This window comes from Macaca mulatta, chromosome 10 (assembly GCF_049350105.2).
Source record: "Macaca mulatta isolate MMU2019108-1 chromosome 10, T2T-MMU8v2.0, whole genome shotgun sequence".
In the NCBI taxonomy this organism is placed as follows: domain Eukaryota; kingdom Metazoa; phylum Chordata; class Mammalia; order Primates; family Cercopithecidae; genus Macaca; species Macaca mulatta.
The window spans coordinates 79,133,199-79,155,071 of NC_133415.1; the positions used below are offsets into that span (position 1 = coordinate 79,133,199).

A 21,873-nucleotide genomic window follows, 5' to 3' on the forward strand; every position below is an offset into this window, starting at 1 on the left:
GAGTACTTAGCTCTTAAAATGAAAAGTCTCAGTTGGATGGTAATAATAGTTGTCTGGGAAAATGTTCTTTCTGTAAGAATAATAGATTTTGGGATTGACTGTGATTCCGAGAAGGGCCTAAGGATGAAGAGAGACTGTTTCCTGGAGTCGGCCCAGGGAATTGGTTTAATTCTCCTGTTTCTGTAAGATGAGAGTTTTAATATACTGCATAATGGCCATGATTTAGGCGGGGGATGCCCTTAACAGCTTGAAGTGGAACAACCAAGATGAGCACCCTTTTCTCTTTTAAAATTTGTAAGTTGCGGGGAAAAAGTGTTAGAAAAGGAATATGCCAATGTATGCTTTGAAATGAAAACATCAAAACGATGGGATGCAAGTGAAGATTTTTGTGCATGGTAAGATATTCTTTTCCTTATCCACCCGCCCTCCCTCCCTCTCTGCCTCCTTCCCTTCAAGATGGGGTCTTGCTATTCCTGCCTGTGCCTTTTGCATTTCTAGGACTACTTCAGATTTCCTTTCTTCTAGGTGAATCCCCACCCCCACTAACTTTTATTTGCCTAAGCTAGGTAGGCAGGCTTCTTGGTTTTAATGATTAGAGATAAAATATTTCAGATTGATTTCTTTACCATAATCTAAGCCCATAATTCTATTGGAAAAAAAGTTCATTCCTGCTAGGATTTGATAAAGTACTTGAGGAGGAAGGTATGATATTGGAGGTTTCGAGGCAGTAATCACTCAGTTGTCACATTCCCCACCCCCTTAAATTGCCCTTAAAATGGATGTTTTTAAGCATCCATAGTTCTCCCTAGGTTTTACGGGTCAAAATACATTGTTGGGGTGAAATGGAAGAAGCAAGAATGCTGGTATGTTCTTCTACTGCCTCTTTTTTTATAGTTCTCATATGTTCATTTTCTGTCCCTTTTTCATTATTTGTGTAACTTTCTTCATTTACAAGAGAAATAAGTTCACTGCAGAAAATACAGAATGGTAAAATGAGGAAAACAAATAATTTAAAATCTCACTAGCCAGAAAAACGACACTTTTCTCTTATTTTGCTAGTAACAGAAAATATTTTGCTGATATTTTGGTGTATTTCTTTTCTTTTGTTTTTTGGTTATGATTGTTGTTTGAGATAGGGTCTCACTCTGTCACCCAGGCTGGAGTGCAGTGGCATGATCGTAGCTTGCTGCAGTCTTGACCACCTGGGCTCAAGTGATCCTCCCATGTCAGCCTCTTGGGTAGCTGGGACTACAGGCATGTACCACCACACTCGCTAGTTGTTGTTATTGTTGTTGTTTTTAGTAGAAATGGGGTTTTGCCATGTTGCCTAGGCTGGTGTCGAATTCCTGAGCTCAAGTGATGGTCTCCCAAAGTGCTGAGATTACAGGCGTGAGCCACTGTGCCCAGCCTTGATGTATTTCTTTCCAGAGATTTAAAACAAGTGTTTGAGTGTTCTTTTATAAAATTCTCATCAACACATAATCTGCTTTATAAAGCCTTTAACTTTATATGATATCATGGCATCTCAATATTATTAGAAACCGAACTTGTAATTGTGACATATAGCAAATCATGTATCTAACTTTTTTACTTTCATTGGGACTTTGGATTGTTTCTAACGCTTTGCTCTAATAAATGACAGCCTAGTTTATATTGACCTTAATGTATCTGATTGCTCTAATTTTGACTTTCAGTGAAGCCAAACACTTCTGCCAGCATTCCTTGGCCATTTATATTCTTTCATTGTGTCTATTCTTCTCTCTAGCCCCTTTATTCCTGCAGAGCAATACTGGTGATCAAAGATACTGCATCATACAGAACAATTGCAGAGAAGATCCCTGGATCCGATAGCAATTTGAGGGAATAGAAGGAGAACCAGCTGCACCACCAGCCAGATCTGTGCCTGTCATTACTGGTAGCCCTAGGATAGGGAGATGTTTCCTCTGTCTCTGTTTAGGGGGAGCAGCTTTTGTTGTAGAAAGAAGTGTCTGTATCTACAGATCTGTGTCCGTAGCTCCGTTCTTGCTCGTTTCACTTTCTGATATACAGATGATGTTCTGTGTACCTGTGTCAGTGTATAAGGATTATCTTCATTGTTTTTTATAACTGCAAAGTGATCCATGGTATGGATATACCATAATTTATTTAATTATTGCAGATAGACCTCTAGACTGTTTCTAATATTTTGCTATTACAAATAGCATTGCGCTGAATAACCTTGCACATAAGTTGTTTCACTCAGGTGTAATTGCAGGATAGATTTCCAAGAGTGAGATTTTTGAGTCAGAGGGGATGTGCGTAAGCTGAGGGGGCTACTCACCAAATTGCCCTCTGTTCAGGAATTTCATCAGCAATGTGTGAATGCCTGTTTTTTTTGCATGCTTGGCAGCAGAACATATGGTCAGACTGGGCTTTTGCCCGATTAGCAGGTAGAAAGAATTTTCTCATAGTTTGGTGGAGTCTCGTTCTACTGCCCCGGCTGGAGTGCAGTGTCATATTCTCGGCTCACTGCAACCTCCACCTCCCAGGTTCAAGCAATTCTGCCTCACCCTCCCAAGTAGCTAGCATTACAGGCGCAAGCCTCCATGCCCAGCTAACTTTTATATTTTTAGTGGAGATGGGGTTTCACCATGTTGGCCAGGCTGGTCTCGAACTCCTGACCTCAAGTGATCCACCCATCTTGGCCTCCCAAAGTGCTGGGATTACAGGTGTGAGCCACCGCACCTGGCCTCTTATCACAGTTTTAATGTATATCTTATTATGAGTAAGGTTGAGCATCTTTTCAGTGTTCAGGAAGCATGTTTATTTCCTTAGTCATTTTCCTATTGGGATGTTAGCCCTTTTCTTGTTGGATTTGTGTCCCTTCCATATTCTTTACATTGTAGAGACATGGGTTTGTTATCTGTAATGTGTTAGCAGCTGGAAAGAATGGGAGAGGGCGGTCCGCTTCGGGTGGAGTGCTGTCATGTGCTGCGTGGCCTCCGGAGCTGTTCTTGAATCCATCTGGGGACGGAATCCCCAGGGACATCTCTTAGAAACCTCACCTAGCAGGAAGATGTTTGAAGTGCCCAGCCTAGTGCCAGGCATGAGTATGTGCCAGGCAGACAGTAGCAGCCACCAGCACCACCTGCCTGGGGTGTGGGAGGAACAGACACTGCAGAGTATTTCAGCGTGGGCCCTGGCAGACACATCACCTGCCCGAGCTCTGCTGTGGGCCGGCACGGGGAGAGGTAAGGCTCCTTCTGCCTCCTCTTGTCGCCCTGCTGGGGGACAGGTGAGATGCACCTGGAACCCCCAGGGTGCTTCTGGCTGCCACAGCCTTAGCCTTCTGGAGAAGGCGGCCCTAGGAAGACCAGGCTGGGTCAGGCAAGTGGTGGAGGCCGAGCCATCCGGCAGCATCACCTGCACTGGGGAGTTACAGGAGCCATCCTGTTGGGAGAGGCAGTGAAAACAAAATTAGAGGCTTTGCTGTACGAGCCAGATGCAAGGTCGCTAGTGTCATGTTAGATCTATCTGCTGCCGCATCTTTTAGAGATGATGTAATCTAAGATTGACAAGCTTTGGATGTTTAGAATATGTTGTACTATACTCACTTGAACTTATTTTTTATAGTGGTTAATTTTGAAATTTCTAATAATATTGAAAGTAGGTGGGAAGTCTTCATGTTCATAGTAAAGGAGCTTGGAGTAAAGGCTGGGAAACACTAATCTATTATCTTTATTCTGTATTCAAAACACATTTTAATTGTGGAGTAGATTTGGATACAAGAGGAAATAATGGTGTGTGCATGCATTGAGGAGAGGTATTGATAACAGTGTGTGTTACCTTTCTGTTAAAAGACTAGAAAGCAGAAATTTGGGGAACGATTACTATTCTGAAAGTGATTGGCTTAGTATAAAGGGGTTTTCTTAGTGGCCAGACATGTTACAGTGTGGATGAATTATGACCACATCCTGAATAAGTGAGAAATTGAGTTCTGAACACTCTCATAGGAGGTGTGGGGTTTCGCAGGTGCCAGTGCCCTCCGCTTGACAGGTGTCAGTAAGCAGCACGTGCACTGTCACTTCTGCTTGAGAAATGTGGGCACATACAACTGTCAGTTTCACCTGGTGCTGCTGTGATACTGAAACCCCTAGGCAATGACTTCTTTCACTCCTGCTTCCTATACCTCTGACCATCTCAGGAGAACTGTTTAGAAATAAATACTTTAATACCATTATCTTAGTTTAGTAGAAATAAAACACAAGCAAAAAAGACATTGTATTTATTAAGCAATGGTTAGATTTCCACACTCAAAGTCAAAGTGTAAGACTTGACTTTGAGTGTGGAAATGTGTCCATTGTTCAATAAGTACAATGCAAATACAATTGCATATTGGAGACAAACAAAATCATCTGGTTAGGCAGAGACAACCTCCTTTCATAGCTGATTGAATGATTGTATAATATTAGTTTAGGAGACAAAACTTAAGGCCATGAATTTAGTTTAAGACAGTTTTGGAGAAGAAAGGACATCTTGTTCCCAAAAGGGTTATACTAATCTGCTGGTATTTTTATAAAAACTTGATCAATTTCCTGAGGTGAATGATGCCAAGATTCTTCTGTTATCTATTAGTTACCCAAAAGAAAACCAGACTTTATTAAGTTTAGAAACCTTCCCAAGACATGTTTTATTTCCTAGTTAAAATAATATTTACAAGTTCCAAAATTGGAAGCTTTGATACTATCATCAACATTTTAATCCTTTTCCCATAAAAAAATTCAGTCCTCAAGAACTGATTTTTACCGTTTGATTTTTAAAATTAAATTTTGCATTAAAAGTAGACCATTAGAATATCTATTTTAATAAGCCAAAGGAAAAAATATTAGTAAAATAGACTAGTACTTCCAGTAGAACTCTTCATCTGTAAGAACCATTTAGGCAGGAATCATTTAGGCAGCCCCCTGCACGCAAGCAGATGAGAGACCAGCCAGTAAGAGAAGAGCATTTCCAGCTAGTGTCCCCGTCTAATTACAGGTTTCCTTAGAGGACAGGGGTAGCATGGAGAGAAGAGCTATGTCTCAGCTGTGCAACAGGAGGGTAGCAGGGGGAGGCTGGGCTCTGAGGTCCCCAGGGACAGCTGGACCTGTGCAAACCATAGGTTATCTAGGTCAGTAGTATTTACAGTTAAATAAACTTCCTGGACTAGCCTGGCAAAGTAAAGCTTCCTTTTTCAGATGATTCCTGTGGGTCAAACACATTTTGAATTGGCTTACAAACACTCCACCCCTACCTCCACCAGTCTCTTTGGGACTGGCACCTCCGTCCACCCAGCTTCCCAGCTGAGAAACCTACACAGGAGCCTGGATACTTTATCCCCATGCCCCCTGCTGTGCTGTGATGGTATCTCTCTACTGTACTCACCACAGAGCTCCCATCCAGACAATCTTCGGGGGGCTTTTTTTTTTTTTTTTTTTTTTTTGAGACGGAGTCTCACTCTGTCCCCCTTGCTGGAGTGCAGTGGCCGGATCTCAGCTCACTGCAAGCTCCGCCTCCCGGGTTCAGGCCATTCTCCTGCCTCAGCCTCCCGAGTAGCTGGGACTACAGGCGCCCGCCACCTCGCCCGGCTAGTTTTTTTGTATTTTTTAGTAGAGACAGGGTTTCACTGTGTTAGCCAGGATGGTCTCGATCTCCTGACCTCGTGATCCACCCGTCTCGGCCTCCCAAAGTGCTGGGATTACAGGCTTGAGCCACCGCGCCCGGCCTCGGGGGGCATTAAGTCCACATCATTGCTCTCTCCTGAAGCTGACCGTCTTTCCCAGACCGCCGTTAACACCTTGGCCCTGCTACTGTCTCCTCGTGTGCCAAAGAGTCATTCCTTTACCCCACCCTTCCACTCTCCTGCCGCACTGAGTGGCTGTCCAGTGCAAGCATCTGATTGTGGCACTCCTGTTCTTGGCATTTCATTGTGACTACTGACTGCCTCCTGTGTAACAGCAGAATTCCTTGGCGGGGCACTCAGTCTGGACTGAGCTCCTGCAGGGAGGCAGGACTACATTCTCACTGCCTGGGATACAACCACAACTTGTTGAATGAATGAATATGTGAGCTTTTTTTCTAGGTTTCGGAGTGTCTGCATTTTATAATACAGATGTTCCTTGACTTACGACAGAATTACACTCCTAAAATGCATTTAATACACCTAACCTACTGGCATTTCATAGCTTAACCTCACCTACCTCACATGTGCTCAGAACCCTTATATTAGCCTGTAGTTAGGCAAAAGCATCTAACACAAAGCCTATTTTATTGTAAAGTGTTAAATATCTCTTGCAGTTTCTTGAATACTGAAGTGAAAAGCAGAGTGGTTGTATGGGTACTTGATAGTTTCTACTGAATACGCACCACTTTTGCACCACTGTAAAGTCAAAAAATCCTAAGTTTAACAATTGCAAGTTGGGGATCATCTGTACTTTATTTGTGTGTGTATAAGTAGGGAGTGGAATGTGTCAGGGGAGCAGTAGGAATTGCTGACTCATTCCAAAATCTGTATAATTGGTGCCATGTATACAGATGATTTTTTTTCATGTATCGAGGTGAAGTTTGCATAACATGAAATTAAAGTGAACAATTCGGTGATATTTTAACATACTCACAGTGTTGTATAGCCTCCTCCATTTTGTTCCAAAACATTTTCATCTCCCGCAAAGGAAACCCCGTACTGGTAAAGTTGCTGTTCCCTGCAGCAACCCGAGATAAATGCAGTTGAAGGTTAGTTTGGCTAGAGTAGGACTTTCAGTCATATCTGGGTTTTTCTGATGATTTAGTAACTAATCCGTGTTTTAAGAGAGTTCATCCTGAGAGCGTGTTGCTCTTGGCTTCTCAGTGGGTTGAGCACTGCTGCGATGTGACTTGGAGCACAGTTCTCTCTTAAGAGTTTCATCTCGTGGACCTGAACTTGGCCAGGAATGTGTATCCTCCCAGCAGCTAGTTTTTGTAGGCAAACCAGCTCCACAAACTCAGTTGGCTTGTGTAAAAAACTGTAACATATTTGAGAAATAATTTTAAAAGCAGGTCTTTATTTGAAGTAATGTAAAAGAATTCTGCTCTGTATGAGTATGTACTAATTAATTGAGATCTTTGGCATATTTTTTATTTTTATTTTATTTTATTTTTTATTTTTCAAGATGGAGTCTCGCTCTGTTGACCAGGCTGGAGTGCAGTGGCACAATCTCGGCTCATTGCAAACTCCACCTCCTGGGTTTAAGCGATTCTCCTGCCTCATCCTCTCGAGTAGCTGAGATTACAGGTGCCCATCACCACGCCCAGCTAATTTTTGTATTTTTAGTACAGATGGGGTTTTGCCATGCTGGCTAGGCTGGTCTCGAACTCCTGATCTCGGGTGATCTGCCTGCCACGGCCTCCCAAAGTGCTGGGATTACAGGCATGAGCCACTGTGCCCAGCCTCTCTGGCATACTTAAAAACCCACTTCAGACCTGGGTTATAATCTGTATGACCTTGAATGAGAAATCTAATTTTTCACTGCCCTAATTTCCTTGACTACAAAAACACATGAAGTGGGAATCTTTCTGGACCTCCTCAATCCAAGCTGTGCTGCTAGGATTTTAGTCTTAAATTTCTTCCCTGTTATCAAAATAAATTGTACTTATTCATTTTAGGAAATTACCAAAATATAAAAAGGGGAAAAAGTTGGCAAAAATGGCCCTACCAATTAAGGACAACCACTGTTAGCATTTTGGAGTGTGTCTTTTTTTATTAATTATCCGCTTTAAAAAAGCAGTATACAAATAACACAAATACATCCTGATCCCAAACACTTACAAAAGTTTGGGAGTAAAAAAATGAAAGGTGTCTGCTATTGCTGTTCTTGTCCCTAAGGCAGCACCCTTCCTACTGGTTGTGATTTTCCGGTATCCTTTTCTGTCCTTTTTAGACAAGTGGTAAGGTCATTACAATTTTCTTTTTTAGCTCAGTTGGGATAATTCTAGGCTTATTGTTTTATGACTTTTTAAAAACAGTATTTCTTGGAGTTCTTTTTTTTTTTTAATTAGTACATCAGCTATTTATTTATTTATTTATTTATTTATTTATTTATTTATTTAGAGTTGATGTCTTGCTCTGTCACCGAGGCTAGAGTGCAATGGCGCGATCTGGGCTCACTGCAACCCCCGCCTTACATGTTCCAGCAGTTCTCCTGCCTCAGCCTCCTGAGTAGCTGGGACTACAGATGTGCAACACCATGCCTGGCTTATTTTTGTATTTTTAGTAGAGACGGGGTTTCACTGTGTTGGCCAGCTGGTCTCGAACTCCTGACCTCAGGTGATCCACCTGCCTCAGCCTTCCAAAGTGCCAGGATTACAGACCTGAGCCACCGTGTCCGGTGCTGTATTATTTTTAATGGCTGAATATCTCCTCTAAATGAGTGTATAATAGTGTAACCGTGTCTTTTTGATGAACATTTGTGTTGTCCCCAAGTATTCAATATTTCATAAATTATAGCAGTGATCATCCTTGAACCTACATATTACCTGCATGGGTATTTCTAGAGGATAAGCTTCTATCAGTATAATTGCTGGATCCACAGAAATACCTGTTTTAAATCCCATTGCCAAATTATCCCTCCATGAAGGCCATTCCACCAAGAGCAGATTCTCTCCAAGGACACAGGAGAGTAACTCTCCCCATACCTTGGTCAACACCTGATTCCATTTTTTAAGTTTCTCTCTAAATTTGTTTTTCTAAAAATAAAATTTTAATCATTATTTCCATAATTTAAAATGATATAGAACAGCTTTTCATGTGTTTTATTGTATATATGTTTTTCTTCTATGAATGATATATTCCTAGCCCTTGCCCATTTCATCTCCATCTTTTTTCCTTAGACCTCTCAGGGATGAATTGGATTGTTTGGTTTTATTATTGGTTTGAGGTGTTCTTTATGAATATTGATACTGACCCTTTTTGTATCTGCTGCAGTGTATTTTCTCCTAGGCCATCACTTGTCTTCTGCTTGCTTTTAGTGTATTTCACAATGCTGGAATTTGAACTTTTTGTATACTTTTTTAATCTGTAGTTTTTAAATGTAGTTGCACTGTCAACCATATATGCAGTTACCTTAATATTTATTACATGTGCGTTTTCCTTGATGTTACCCTGTGTAAAAATCTTTTTCCTTGTAGTATTCTGGGTGTCAGTGGCCTGTAACTAGTTATTTGGGACATGTGCGGTGGCTCATGCCTGTAATCCCAGCACTTTGGGAGGCTGAGGTGGGTGGATCACCTGAGGTCAGCCCAACCAACATGGTGAAACCCTGTCTCTACTAATAATATCAAAATTAGCTAGGTGTCATGGCGGGCGCCTGTAATTCCAGTTACTCAGGAGGCTGAGGCAGGAGAATTTCTTGAACCTGGGAGGCGGAGGTTGCAGTGAGCCGAGACTGCGACACTGCACTTCACCCTGGGTGACAGAGCGAGACATCGTCTCAAAAACAAAACAAAACAACAACAACGACAACAAAACCTAAAAAACAAAAACTAGTTATTTGTTATTACAAACAGTGATTACTTTCTTTGGGTTAAAGCTTTTGTTCTCAATATTGTTCTCCAGGATAGATTCCTAGAAGTGGAACCATTTGGCTAAAAAGTAAAAACATTTTATGGCTCTTGCTACTGTCTGGCAGAACCCGGGATGGTGGTGTAGCCCCTTAGTGAGGAGTGCTCTCCCGGGGGCTGGTTTACTTTGGTGAACAGCAGAGTTTGAGTTCCTCCAGCTAGAACATTTCCCCTTCTAGGGGCAGGAAGTCGGCCTCAGGTGGTTATGTGGGCAGGGATCTTAACTGAGACAGCTCGGGGTACTCTCACCTGTTCAGCCAGGGCCTTGTCCACAAACAGCATGGGCCTCTGAGCCAAACTTCCCTTGCCCTGGAGGATGTGGGGGTGCCCCTGCTGAGGTTGTCCTGGGGTTTTATTTCTGTTTTCCCCGGCTGAGCCTTCTGCTCAGGCAGCCTCCCCATCTGGTACATGGAGTATGTTTCTCCATCAAAACCATGACTGGTCATGCACTCACCAGGAGAATTACAAAAGGCTTTTGGGGGGGAAAATGTGGTTCACGCTGAAACAGCCTCTAAGTGGATTGTCTCTGCAGGTGGTGATAAATGGAGGCGCCACCTCCAGTGGTGAGCAGGACAATGAGGACACCGAGCTCATGGCGATCTACACTACGGAAAACGGCATTGCAGAAAAGGTACCCCTTCCCTCACCCTGTGTCCCCACTCCCACCGCCATCCCCTCCCACAAGTGCTGCCCCGGATCCGGATCCCTTGCGGGCACCTGCGTGTCCTTCATTTGGGGCTTGGTCTCTGATCCCCAAGGGGGTGTGTTCTCTTCATCAGGTAAGCAGGAGGAGCCATAGGGAATAGAAATTTTAAAAGGCCTCGGCCAAGACGCCAGAGGGAAGTGGTTAAGAGCTCGAGGTCTGACATCAGGTCTGAGTGCAAATATGAGTCAGAATGAGGAAATTATAGAAGTTTTCTGGGCCTCAGTTCCCTGTCTCTAAAATGGGAATAAAAATATCAACATCTATCTTAGGGTTGTTGTGAGGATTGAATCAAATAATATGTATGTGAAGTTATTAGCATCGTGCCTGTTACATATACATGTGCAGTAAATAAGAGAATAAGGGAAATCAGCAAGTGGTTTATGCAGCCTATGAAAATGACTTTGAGCTTTGACCTTAGCACTTTTGGCACCTTGTGTACCAATGGAGATGGCACACTAAGGTGGGGAGAATCGTGTTTGTGGTTTTTTTTGTTTATTTTTGTTTTGCTCTGTGCCTCATTCCATCTCCTTGAATGGTCAGACTTTGTGACCATAGAGGTCAGGAAAGAGTTGCCCAAAGTGGCTCCAATCTGTGCACAGTGGCTCACACGTATAGTCTCAACACTTTGGGAGGCTGAGGCCAGAAGATTGCTTGAGACCAGGAGTTTGAGACCAGCCTGGGCAACATAGCAAGATCCTGTCTCTACAAAAAAATAAAAAAGAAAGGAAGGAAGGGAGGGAGGGAGGGAGGAAAGGAAGGGAAGGAAGGAAAGGAAAGGAAGAAAGGGAAGGAAAGGAAGGAAGGAAAGGGAAGGAAAGGAAGGAAAGGAAGGAAAGAAAGGAAAGGAAGGAAAGAAGGAAGGAAGGAAAGAAGGAAACAAAGAAGGAAAGAGAAAGAGAGAGAAAGAAGGAAAGAGAGAAAGAGAAAGAAAGGAAGGAAAGGAAGGAAAGGAAGGAAAGAAAGGAAGGAAGAAGGAAGGAAGGAAGAAAGAAAGAAAGAAAGAAGGAAATAATTATCCAGATGTGATGATGTGTGCCTAGAGTGGCAGCTACTCAGGGAGCAGGAGGTTTGTTTGAGACTAAGAGTTTGAGGCAACAGTGAGCTTTGATCATGCCTCTGCACTCTACCTGGGAAGACAGAGTAAGACCCTGTCTCTAAAAAAACAAAATAAATAAATTCATAAATAAAAATAAAACAAAGTAGGTCCAGATATCCCGGTTTCTTTTTTCCTTGTATCTGCCATGGTGTCTAACACATGAAAAGTTAAATAATCTGATATTTCCAAATTGTAACACAGCTCTAAGACTTTCATTTGAGTTTTACTTGTAGATTTTAAACACAGGTTTTATTTATACTATGAAAATTTACTAATTTTCAACTTACATAATAAGAAACTAAACAATTTATGTAATGAGAAATTCTATTCTGGAACCACTGTATTACACAGTGTATACTGTGTATTCTAATGACAGACCACCCAGAAGTTGACACATACAAATATAGTACCTGACTTGGGTATTAGCATGGTGAGTTCACAGTGTAATCACTAAAGTGATCAAGAACAAATACATTGTATTGAAAGTCTAGAATAACCAAATTTTATGCCCTTTTAAACAAAATTCCGGTCTGGGATATGGAAATTTCTTTTTTGCCTCTCAACTCATATTGTTATTATTTTCCTACTGCTTGGAGCTATTATAAATTTTATGGAGGTTAATTAAAGTAGATTCAGGCAGAGATATTGAAATTCCAGAAGTGCGGGGTTCCAAGCTGCTCCCCAGAGGTTAGTGCAGTGGTGTTTGGCATGTGGATCAGTGCCTGCGGTCTGCAGCTGAGGCATGTCCCACACCGCCGGGCTGCAGCTTTCACACGGCCTATGTTGTAACAAAGGGCTTCTTCACAGACTTGGTGGGGCCACATATAATCCCGTATGCCATGATTCCAGGCTGTCGTGTTTTCAGACTTCCTTCTTCTCTGTCTGGAGACCGTCTTTAGAAATAAATAGTAACGAGCATTAACGCTTTGGGGCTTAGCTTTACCTTGTACTGATGGGAGGGATACAGTTGTAGGGAAAATGTCTCTAGCACATTTATGCTAAATGTTTATTTTCCGGTTTGGATGAACATTTTTTCATTGTCTAAACATTGACACATTTGCATTTCCTTGAATACCGATCAAATGGAGTACCTTCATATTTCCCTGGCCATTTTTCTTACTTTATGAAATGAAGAGGACAGTGAGAAGAGCTGCCACATATTAAATAGTGCTAGTTGGGCTGGGCGTGGTGGCTCACACCTGCAATCACAGCATTTTGGGAGGCTGAGATGGGTGGATTACTTGAGATCAGGAGTTGAAGACCGGTCTGGCCAACATGACAAAACCCTGTCTCTACTAAAAATGCAAAAATTAGCCGGGAGTGGTGTCGCACACCTGTGATTGCAGCTACTTGGGAAGCTGAGGCAAGAGAATCACCTGAACCCAGGAGGGAGAGGTTGCAGTGAGCCGAGATGGCGCCACTACCCTCCAGCCCAGGTGACAGAGTGAGACTCTGACTCGAAATAAATAAATAAAATAAAATAAAATGCTAATCATTAGGCCAGACCCTCAGCTGACTGGTTTTTTTGTTTGTTTGTTTTTGTTTTGTTTTTTCCTTGAAACAGAGTCTCACTCTGTCACCCAGGCTGGAATGCAGTGGCCCAGTCTCAGCTCACTGCAATCTCTGCCTCCCCGGTTCAAGCGATTCTCCTACCTCAGCCTCCTGAGTAGCTGGGACCAGAGGCACACACCATCACACCAGGCTAATTTTTTTGTATTTTTAGTAAAGTTGGGGATTTACCGTGTTGGCCAGGCTGGTCTCAAACTCCTGACCTCAGGTGATTCATCCACCTTGGCCTCCCAAAGGGCTGAGATTACAGGCGTGAGCCACCATACCCGGCCAAAAATTGCGGAAGGCTCTCAGGAAGCAGGATTACTTTGTAGAATCTCCCTCAGCTTAGGTTTGTCACTGTAGTTTCATCCTGATTTTTCATTAGTGAGGCTGCATCTCTTTACACATGCTCAAGAGCCACGTGTATATCCTTTTCTGGGCCAGTTTTTCCTGACACTTTCAATGTTTAGCTTCGGGGCTGCTGTTATCTCAGGAATTGTATCTTTAAATATTAATTCCAGTCTATTCTTTTGGTTTCTGATTTGGGAGCTGCAGTTATGCGTGTTTTGTTTGTTCTTTGCCTGCCTCCTCCAGCTATCAGTTCTCTTTAACCTTTTCTTTTTCCTCTTAGCACCGAGTTTTTTCATTCCAGTCTCTGACCCTTACTCTGTTTCTCAGCTTATCAGTTCTTCCTTGTGCTTCTCATACTTTCACATTTTTTGTATTTTTCTTCCTTTCCATCTGGCCAAATTATGTAAACTCATGTTTATTTCCAGTTTTCCTTAAATGTCTGTTTGAATTTTAAGGTCTTCCTTAGTAAGAATGATTGTTTTATTGTGTTTTCAAAATGCATTTTTTCATTAATCTATTGAATACTGTAGTATCCTTCTAATTTGTTAACATGTCCTTTGTTTCTTAAATTTTTCTTATTTCTTTTTTTTTTTTTGAGACGGAGTCTCACTCTGTTGCCCAGGCCAGAGTGCAGTGGCCGGATCTCAGCTCACTGCAAGCTCCGCCTCCCGGGTTTACGCCATTCTCCTGCCTCAGCCTCCCGAGTAGCTGGGACTACAGGCGCCCGCCACCTCGCCCGGCTAGTTTTTTTGTGTGTGTGTTTTTTTAGTAGAGACGGGGTTTCACCGTGTTAGCCAGGATGGTCTCGATCTCCTGACCTCGTGATCCGCCCGTCTCGGCCTCCCAAAGTGCTGGGATTACAGGCTTGAGCCACCGTGCCCGGCCTATTTTTCTTATTTCTTTGGTTAATTTCTTTATTCTTTTTTCCTTGTTCTGACATTTAACACTTACTCTTATTTATATTTGTCTTTTTTTTATTTTTGAGAGCTACCTTTGACTTCCAACCCTTCTGTTGAGTTTTAAAAAACTATCCTGTGCTTAATTTCTGAGACCTCTTTTATTGTTTTTTGGTTTTGTTTATTGGCTAAAGTATTTAAAAAGCATTCTTTGTCTCCCACAATTGAAGTAACTTTATTTTTCTGAAGATAGTCTTTATTTTAAGCTTTTTAAAAAATACTACATTGATTATATTTTGTTTCTTTGCCTTCATTTTTTTAGTCTTTCTTCACTGTCCCAGGATAGGAGGCAGTAAAAGATAGGATCGTGAGGTCTTTATGTGTGATGAAGTTTATCTAATTGTGGGCCTGCCCTTGAGTGACCAGGTGGAACGCCGTGTTGTCTCTGCGGGATGTATAGATGTCACTGTCTTGTCTTTGGGGCTGATCAGCTTTCTCTAGAAAGGAATCGTGTAGTCTCCTGTGGGTATAAGTCTGGTTTCTGTGACCTGGGTTCTGGCATTCTGGAAGCAGATGAGTATCCTGCTGCTGATGTTTTCCTTGATCGCTGTGTGGTATTCCTCAGCTGGAGGGCTTTCCAGTTCATATTCTTCAGACCATACATGTTTGTTTCTTGAAGGAGGAGGACAGCAGTAGTTAACACACTGTCTGACCAGTTTGCAGGGTTAAGACCTGTCCTCTCCCCATTGCTACCCTGTCTGGTGCTTGCAAGCATAGCACTTTCTGGGGTTCTGCTGGTCAGCCAGCCCACCTCTTCATAGCATCCTTCTATTAGTACCCAGCTTGTGCATTCCTTCCCTCTCCCAAATTGGTCACACAGCATCCAAACACTTTCCATATTTAAAAAAAAAAATTGTTAATCTCATTTTCTTGATCTCCTCTTTGCTTTGTCCTTGTAGATGTGTATCATATTTATTCCTTCTGTGTTTTTAGGACTTAGAAGAAAAGATACATATAGTCAATCTACCATGTTTAACTAGAACTCAAAAGCTGGCTTGTTGAAAAGAATAATGAAATTGATATTTTTGGGTTTTTTGGTTTTTGTTTTTGAGACAGAGTATCACTCTGTCACCCAGGCTGGAGTGCAGTGGCTCGATCTCGGCTCACTGCAGCCTCTGCCTCCTGGGTTGAAGCGATTCTCCTGCCTCAGTCTCCTGAGTAGCTGGGACTACAGGTGTGTGCCACCATGCCCAGCTAATTTTTTTATTTTCAGTAGAGACAGGGTTTCAGGGTTTCGCCATGTTGGCCAGGCTGACCTCAAGTGATTGGCCTGCCTCGGCCTCCCAAAGTGCTGGGATTACAGACGTGAGTCACCAGCCTGTTTCGTTTTTTTGAGACAAGATCTCTGTTGCCTAGACTGGAGTGCAGTGGCATGATCACAGCTCACTGCAGCCTCAACCTCTCAGGCTCAAGTGATGCTCCTACCTCAGACTCCTGAGCAGCTGACCACTGGCATGTGCCACCACACTCAGCTAATTTTTGTTTGTTTTTGGAGACAGGGTCTCTGTTTGTTGCCCAGGCTGGTCTCAAACTTCTGAGCTCAAGTAGTCTGCTGACCTCAGTTTCCCAAAGTGCTGGAATTATAGACATGAGCCACCATGCCTGGCCAAAATTGATCTTTTGTGGCCCCGATTAAGAGAAAAAAGTAGAAAGCACAAATATACATTAATATAGTAAAAAGGAGAAATGTATAAGAGAATAGTACATGCTACTTTATGATAATCAGTTTGAAATGCTACAGCAGGGATTGGCAAGCCAAATTTGGTTTAATATCTGTTCTTCTCAGTAGACTTTTGTTGGAACACAGCCATATTTCTTTGTTTACATGTTGCCTAAGGTTGCATCCATGCTACAGTGACAGAACTATGTGGCTCCCAAAGCTTGAAATATTTACTGTATGGCCCTTTATAAAAAATATTTTCTTAATCCAGTCTGTCACTGATGGACATTTGGGTTGATTCCAAGTCTTTGCTATTGTGAATAGTGCCGCAGTAAACATACGTGTGCATGTGTCTTTATAGCAGCATGAATTATAATCCTTTGGGTATATACCCAGTAATGGGATGGCTGGGTCATATGGTACATCTAGTTCTAGATCCTTGAGGAATCACCATACTGTTTTCCATAATGGTTGAACTAGTTTACAATCCCACCAACAGTGTAAAAGTGTTCCTATTTCTCCACATCCTCTCCAGCACCTGTTGTTTCCTGACTTTTTAAGAAAATGTGGCACATATACACCATGGAATACTATGCAGCCATAAAAAAGGATGAGTTTGTGTCCTTTGTAGGGACATGGATGCAGCTGGAAACCATTCTTAGCAAACTGTCACAAGAACAGAAAACCAAACACCGCATATTCTCACTCATAGGTGGAAACTGAACAATGAGATCACTTGGACTCGGGAAGGGGAACATCACACACCGGGACCTATCATGGGGAGGGGGGAGGGGAGAGGGGGGAGGGATTGCATTGGGAGTTATACCTGATGTAAATGACGAGTTGATGGGTGCTGACAAGTTGATGGGTGCAGCACAGCAACATGGCACAAGTATACATATGTAACAAACCTACACATTATGCACATGTACCCTAGAACTTAAAGTATTAAAAAAAAAAAAAAAAGTGCTGACTCTGCTGTAGAGGGAATGATTTCCTAGAGAAAGAGACTACAGTCGACCCCAAAGGTGCTAGATTAGATAAAGAACTGCGGAGGAGATAGCAAAGGTAGTTAAAAGTGTTAAGAAGGCTCCAGGCAGAGAACAGCATTCTGAGTTCACTCTAGTCTTTGAAGCACAGGTAATTTTTTGTTCTTTACATTATTTCAGATCATAGAATAAGATGGAAAGTCTTTTTAAAGTGACATAGTTATTTATGTAGTCATCGTTTGCAGAAACCTTGTTAGAGGTTTTTGGTTTTGCAGTATTTGAAATAGCTCATGGTTTACACAGTGATCACTGAGTGTGGCACCACAGTGTGCAGAGTGCACAATGGCCAGACCGGTCCTTCTGTCATCAGGCGGGGCTGCACAGCATCTGCCTCACAGTGTTGTCTGGTCCCCTTGACCACACAACCCCCCCGTCCTGTATCATTTTAATACCAGCTGTGGACCTTTACACTAGTTTTGTTTCTGAGTTGTAGGGCTACCCTCACTACTAAGAAAAGTCTGCATGTGTGCATGTGCATACATGTGCCTGTGTGTACATCTTAACCTCTGCCTGGATGTGAAAAGTCTTGTCTTTTTGTGTGTGTGTGTGTGACGGAATCTCGCTCTGTTGCCCAGGCTAGAGTGCAGTGGTGTGATCTCGGCTCACTGCAACCTCCATCTCCTGGGTTCAAGCAATTCTTCTGCCTTAGCCTCCGGAATAGCTGGGATTACAGGCGTGCGCCACCACACCCAGCTAATTTTTGTATTTTTAGTAGAGACAGGGTTTCACCATGTTGGCTAGGCTAGTCTTGAGCTCCTGACCTCAGGTGATCTACCTGGCTGGGCAGGTGCTGGAATTACAGATGTCAGCCACTGCACCTGGCCAAAAAGTCTTTTCATCTGCCTTATAATTAACAATCGTGGTTTTGGAATTGTTAGAAAAATGTTGCTTACATGATTGTGTGACAGGTTGTACTAGTCTATGATAGTGTTATGTATTCTGTCTTCAGACATTTCTCTTTGTTATGAAATACTTTGTCATGTTACTTTGTGAGCAGCAGCACTGCCTGTGTGGCTGCAGCTAATGCGGTGCTGCTGAGCTGACCTTTGTGTCTTGAGCCCCAGCTCTGTAATTCCACCGTGTTAGCAAAATGATGACCTCAGTTCAGAAGGTCCCAAATCAGGTTCTGAGATTTATGAGGAAGACTCAGAGAATTCAGCAGAGCTGTTTTACTCACAGTTAAGGGTTTTTTTTATTTTTCGTTTGTTTGTTTGTTTTTCAGAGAAAGGATACAGATTAAAATAAAAAATGGAAAAAGGCACAGAGTCAGGGTCTAGGAGACACCAGGCACAGGCTTGCAGCCATCCTCGCCCAGTGGAGTCATGGAGGCAGTGTTCAGTTTTCCCAGCAGTGATATGTGGTAACACTCATTCAACCAGGGAAGCTCACCCAAGCCTTGGTGCCCAGGGTTTTTAAGTGGGGATCTGTTGTATAGGTATGGCTGACTGCCTGTGTGGCTAACTTTAGTTACTCACCAGCCCCTCCAGAGGTCAGGCTGACACTGTGTGGCCAAGTTTCAGGTAAAAAAAAAAATGTATAAACTGGAGAAGGGGCCTCATTATGTTGCCCAGGCTGTTCTTGAACCCTGGCCTCAAGTGATCCTCACACCTTAGCATCCCAGAGTGCTGGGACCACAGGTGTGAGCCACTGCACTGGGCCTAAAAAGACACATTTAAGAGGCAGAAACCCCAAGAGCTCAGGTTATCCCCCACATACCAGGCAAGAGTCAACCCTTCCTTTGAAATGTACAGGGTTTGAACAACCCAGACCTGCTGAGTTAATCTTTATTGTACATCACTGTATGCCACACCCCTCAGACACATATGTACTTTTTCTACCATTTCTTCCAACAAGTTGTTAAAGACATCCATAATCCATCGTAACGAATTCAACACAATGTAAATTTGCCAGTATCCCTTGTGAGGACGGAAGAGAAAGTTTTACCCAAAAGGTCATATTCAGTTACATTTGGTTTAGATCAGATATCAGCTTCCATCAGACGTTTACTTCCGGCTTTGGAAGGTGAGGGTGAACTGTGTCCCTTCTTTTGTTTAAGGGTATTGGACCCCAAACTCCAAACCCGAAACCCCTGTTACCTCCATGTGGAACACATGGAATCAGCATTTTCCCCATGTGGGATATCTTTTCATTTTATTTCTGTTAAGCACTTTGTTTGCTAGATTATAAAAAATTTTTTCAAATGAGGTACATGTCTTGGATTCCAAGAAATGACTGTAGAAATTCCAAGAAAAGATTCTTTGTGTGGTGTTTGAAACCAGAGCAGTTTTGAGGTTCTCTTGGGGAACTCAAGGCTACCTTGAGTTTTCTGTTTGGCTCAGATACTGCCTGAGTTCAGAACTGATGCTGGGGGTGATTGGAAGAGGCTGGACTCTAACCTAAAGTGACTGGTCTTTATGATGATTTTGGCTTGAAAACCATGCTACACTTAATGTTTTAAAATAGTTTTTTTACTAGTGTTAGGGGAAAAAGAAGAAAAAAACCTGTCACCTAAACTATCAATACATTTTTAATGTTTTGTTTTTTAAACAGAATTCAAATCACTGTGTTTATATACTTCTGAATTTTCCTCTTTTCACCTAAGAGCAATAGTGTTTGGATAGAAAGGTGTAGAACTTCACAGTACAAAGATCCTGCAGGGATGAAGTAGGCTGGGAGGGGCAGATCAGTGTGCTGTCTCTTCGAAAGTGCTTAAAGTTTTCTAAGATTTCTTCATCTGGGGCCTCACGCAAGGACTGCTCATGCCAAGGTATCGTTTTGTGGTCTCAACCTGGGAACATCTCTGTCCATGCAGGAGGATCCCCAGGCCTGGGGAGAAGCTCTGAGCAAGTTTGGTGTTCTCGGGGATGAGTTGTTGACAAAGGACACTGACCCCCCAAATTCTGAGGATTGACCATCCCAGTGGGCGAGTGTACTTGAGCCCAAGGGTGTACTTGGCTTCAACGACAGCCAAGGCTCAAAACTGCAGGAAAATGGCAGCCACTTGATAAAGTTGTTTTTCTGTAATGGTGGCCTGCACGTGGCCAAGCTAACATTGGTGTTCAGGTTTAATGAGTACCCTCCTTTCTCCTTGTCGCTCACAGAGCTCTCTCGCCGAGACCCTCGATAGCACTGGCAGTCTGGACCCCCAGCGATCGGACATGATTTATACCATAGAAGATGTTCCTCCCTGGTACCTGTGTATATTTTTGGGGCTGCAGGTAAGATGGTTCCTGTAGGATATGTAACTACCAGCAGGTGTTTGCGTTGTCTGCCATCTGGAATTGTTTACAAGTTCAAGTTTGATTTTTGTTTATTGAAGACTTTTATAAATTCCTCTTTTTAAGAGTGATGAGTAGGGACAGCATGGTGGCTGATGCCTGTAATCCTAGCAGTTTTGGAGGCTGAGGTGGGCAGATCACTTGAGCCTAGGAGCTCAAGACCAGCCTGGGTAACATGGCAAAAGGCCACCTCTACAAAAATACAAAAATTAGCCACGTGTGGTGGTGTGTGCCTATAGTCCCAGCCACTCAAGAGGCTGAGGCAGGGGGATCGCTTGAGGTTGAAGTTGCAGTGAGCTGTGATTGCACCACTCCACTTCAGCCTGCTTGACATAGTGAGACCCTGTCTCAAAAAAAAAAAAAGGAGGGGGGGGGATGAATGGGAATTGTTGACATCATAGCAGGAGGAGGAAAAGAACAGGTAGAATGGATTACCAGGGAAAAGAAAGACGATGTTCAGGGGCACGCAAGAGCAGTGACATAAAGGAAGGCAAAGGAGATAGAGTTATAGAAAGAAGGAAGAATAGAGAAAAGAGAAAAGTTGAAGAGTAGAGAAAAGAGGAATTTATTTTCATCTCCCATCCCTGGCCTAGTTAACCCACCCAAAATCATGGTATCCTCTGCCGTGAAACATGAGTTACCCTGAAAAGTGCCATGTCGGCCAGGATCTAAATGGTGGATTTTCAATCTTATTTTTTAAAGGAAGGGAAACTTGCCACAGTAGCGGCAGCTTTGTCTGCTGTAGCTTCCAGTGGGAGGGGAGGGCAACCAGGCTCAGGGACAAGGTGGGTGGTGACATAGCTGATGCAGGCCTCCAGCGTCTTTGATACCTCCCTCCTCTGTCTTCAGCACCCTTTTCCCTTTCATAGGATTAACGCAGGACGTTTTGGAGAAAGGGGACAATGTGGGGAAGGTCTTTTCTTAGATGTACACCCCTGGGCTGTATTTGCTTTGGTTTTAAGTTGGACTCTGTTCTGAGGTCTGGTTTACTATTTTTCCCTTCTCAAGTGTGTGGTCCATTCAACTTAAGGTATCTCAGGTGCTGAGAAAATCCATCTCATTGTCCAGAGAGGTTTATTCACCCTGGGATGGGGCTGTGCCTGCCAACAGCTGGGTACTTTGGTCGAATTTCCAGTTGCCCCACCCTTCCCACCCCCGCTTTCAGGTATCAAAGCACATGGTAACCCCAACTGGCAGGTGTCTGTTTAGTAGGGGAGGAGTCAGAGCCAAAGGAGCTGAGTGGCCTTGGCAAATAATCTACCTTGGGCCAAGCATTCTGAACCAGATTCAGGAAACACACTTTTTGGAATGTTTATCCTATAAATGTTTCTAGCAGTCTTCCCTGGTCAGGTAGGAGTGGGAAACCCTGCCTGCATCATGCCCTTCCTGACGGTTCAGAGAACATAAACTTGTGAGCAGCCCTGAGGCATCCTGAAAAGGAATGTTTCACCTCAGGAAACTCCTTTACTGTTGGGCTTCTTGGGCTGCATGTGGCGTGTTTGGCGAATGTGGGCAGGAATGGGAAGCTGCTGGAAGAAAAGTAGGAAGTTTGCAGAACAGAAATAAGAACTGGTCAACGGGGGAAGGGAGGGAAGTGAGTCGTGAGTGCTGGGA

At 43.1% G+C, this 21,873-nt stretch overlaps 1 protein-coding gene across 9 annotated transcripts in view; it reads left to right on the plus strand.

The window, feature by feature from the left end:
• The window catches only part of SLC23A2 (solute carrier family 23 member 2), a 150,092-nt gene that overhangs the window by 78,758 nt on the left and 49,461 nt on the right, over nucleotides 1-21,873 (plus strand). For all 9 annotated transcript variants that reach the window (XM_028827430.2, XM_077948953.1, XM_077948952.1 and 6 more), the window contains 2 exon segments: nucleotides 10,145-10,243; nucleotides 20,083-20,199. In XM_028827430.2, coding sequence (XP_028683263.2) covers nucleotides 10,145-10,243; nucleotides 20,083-20,199 — 216 coding nt within the window.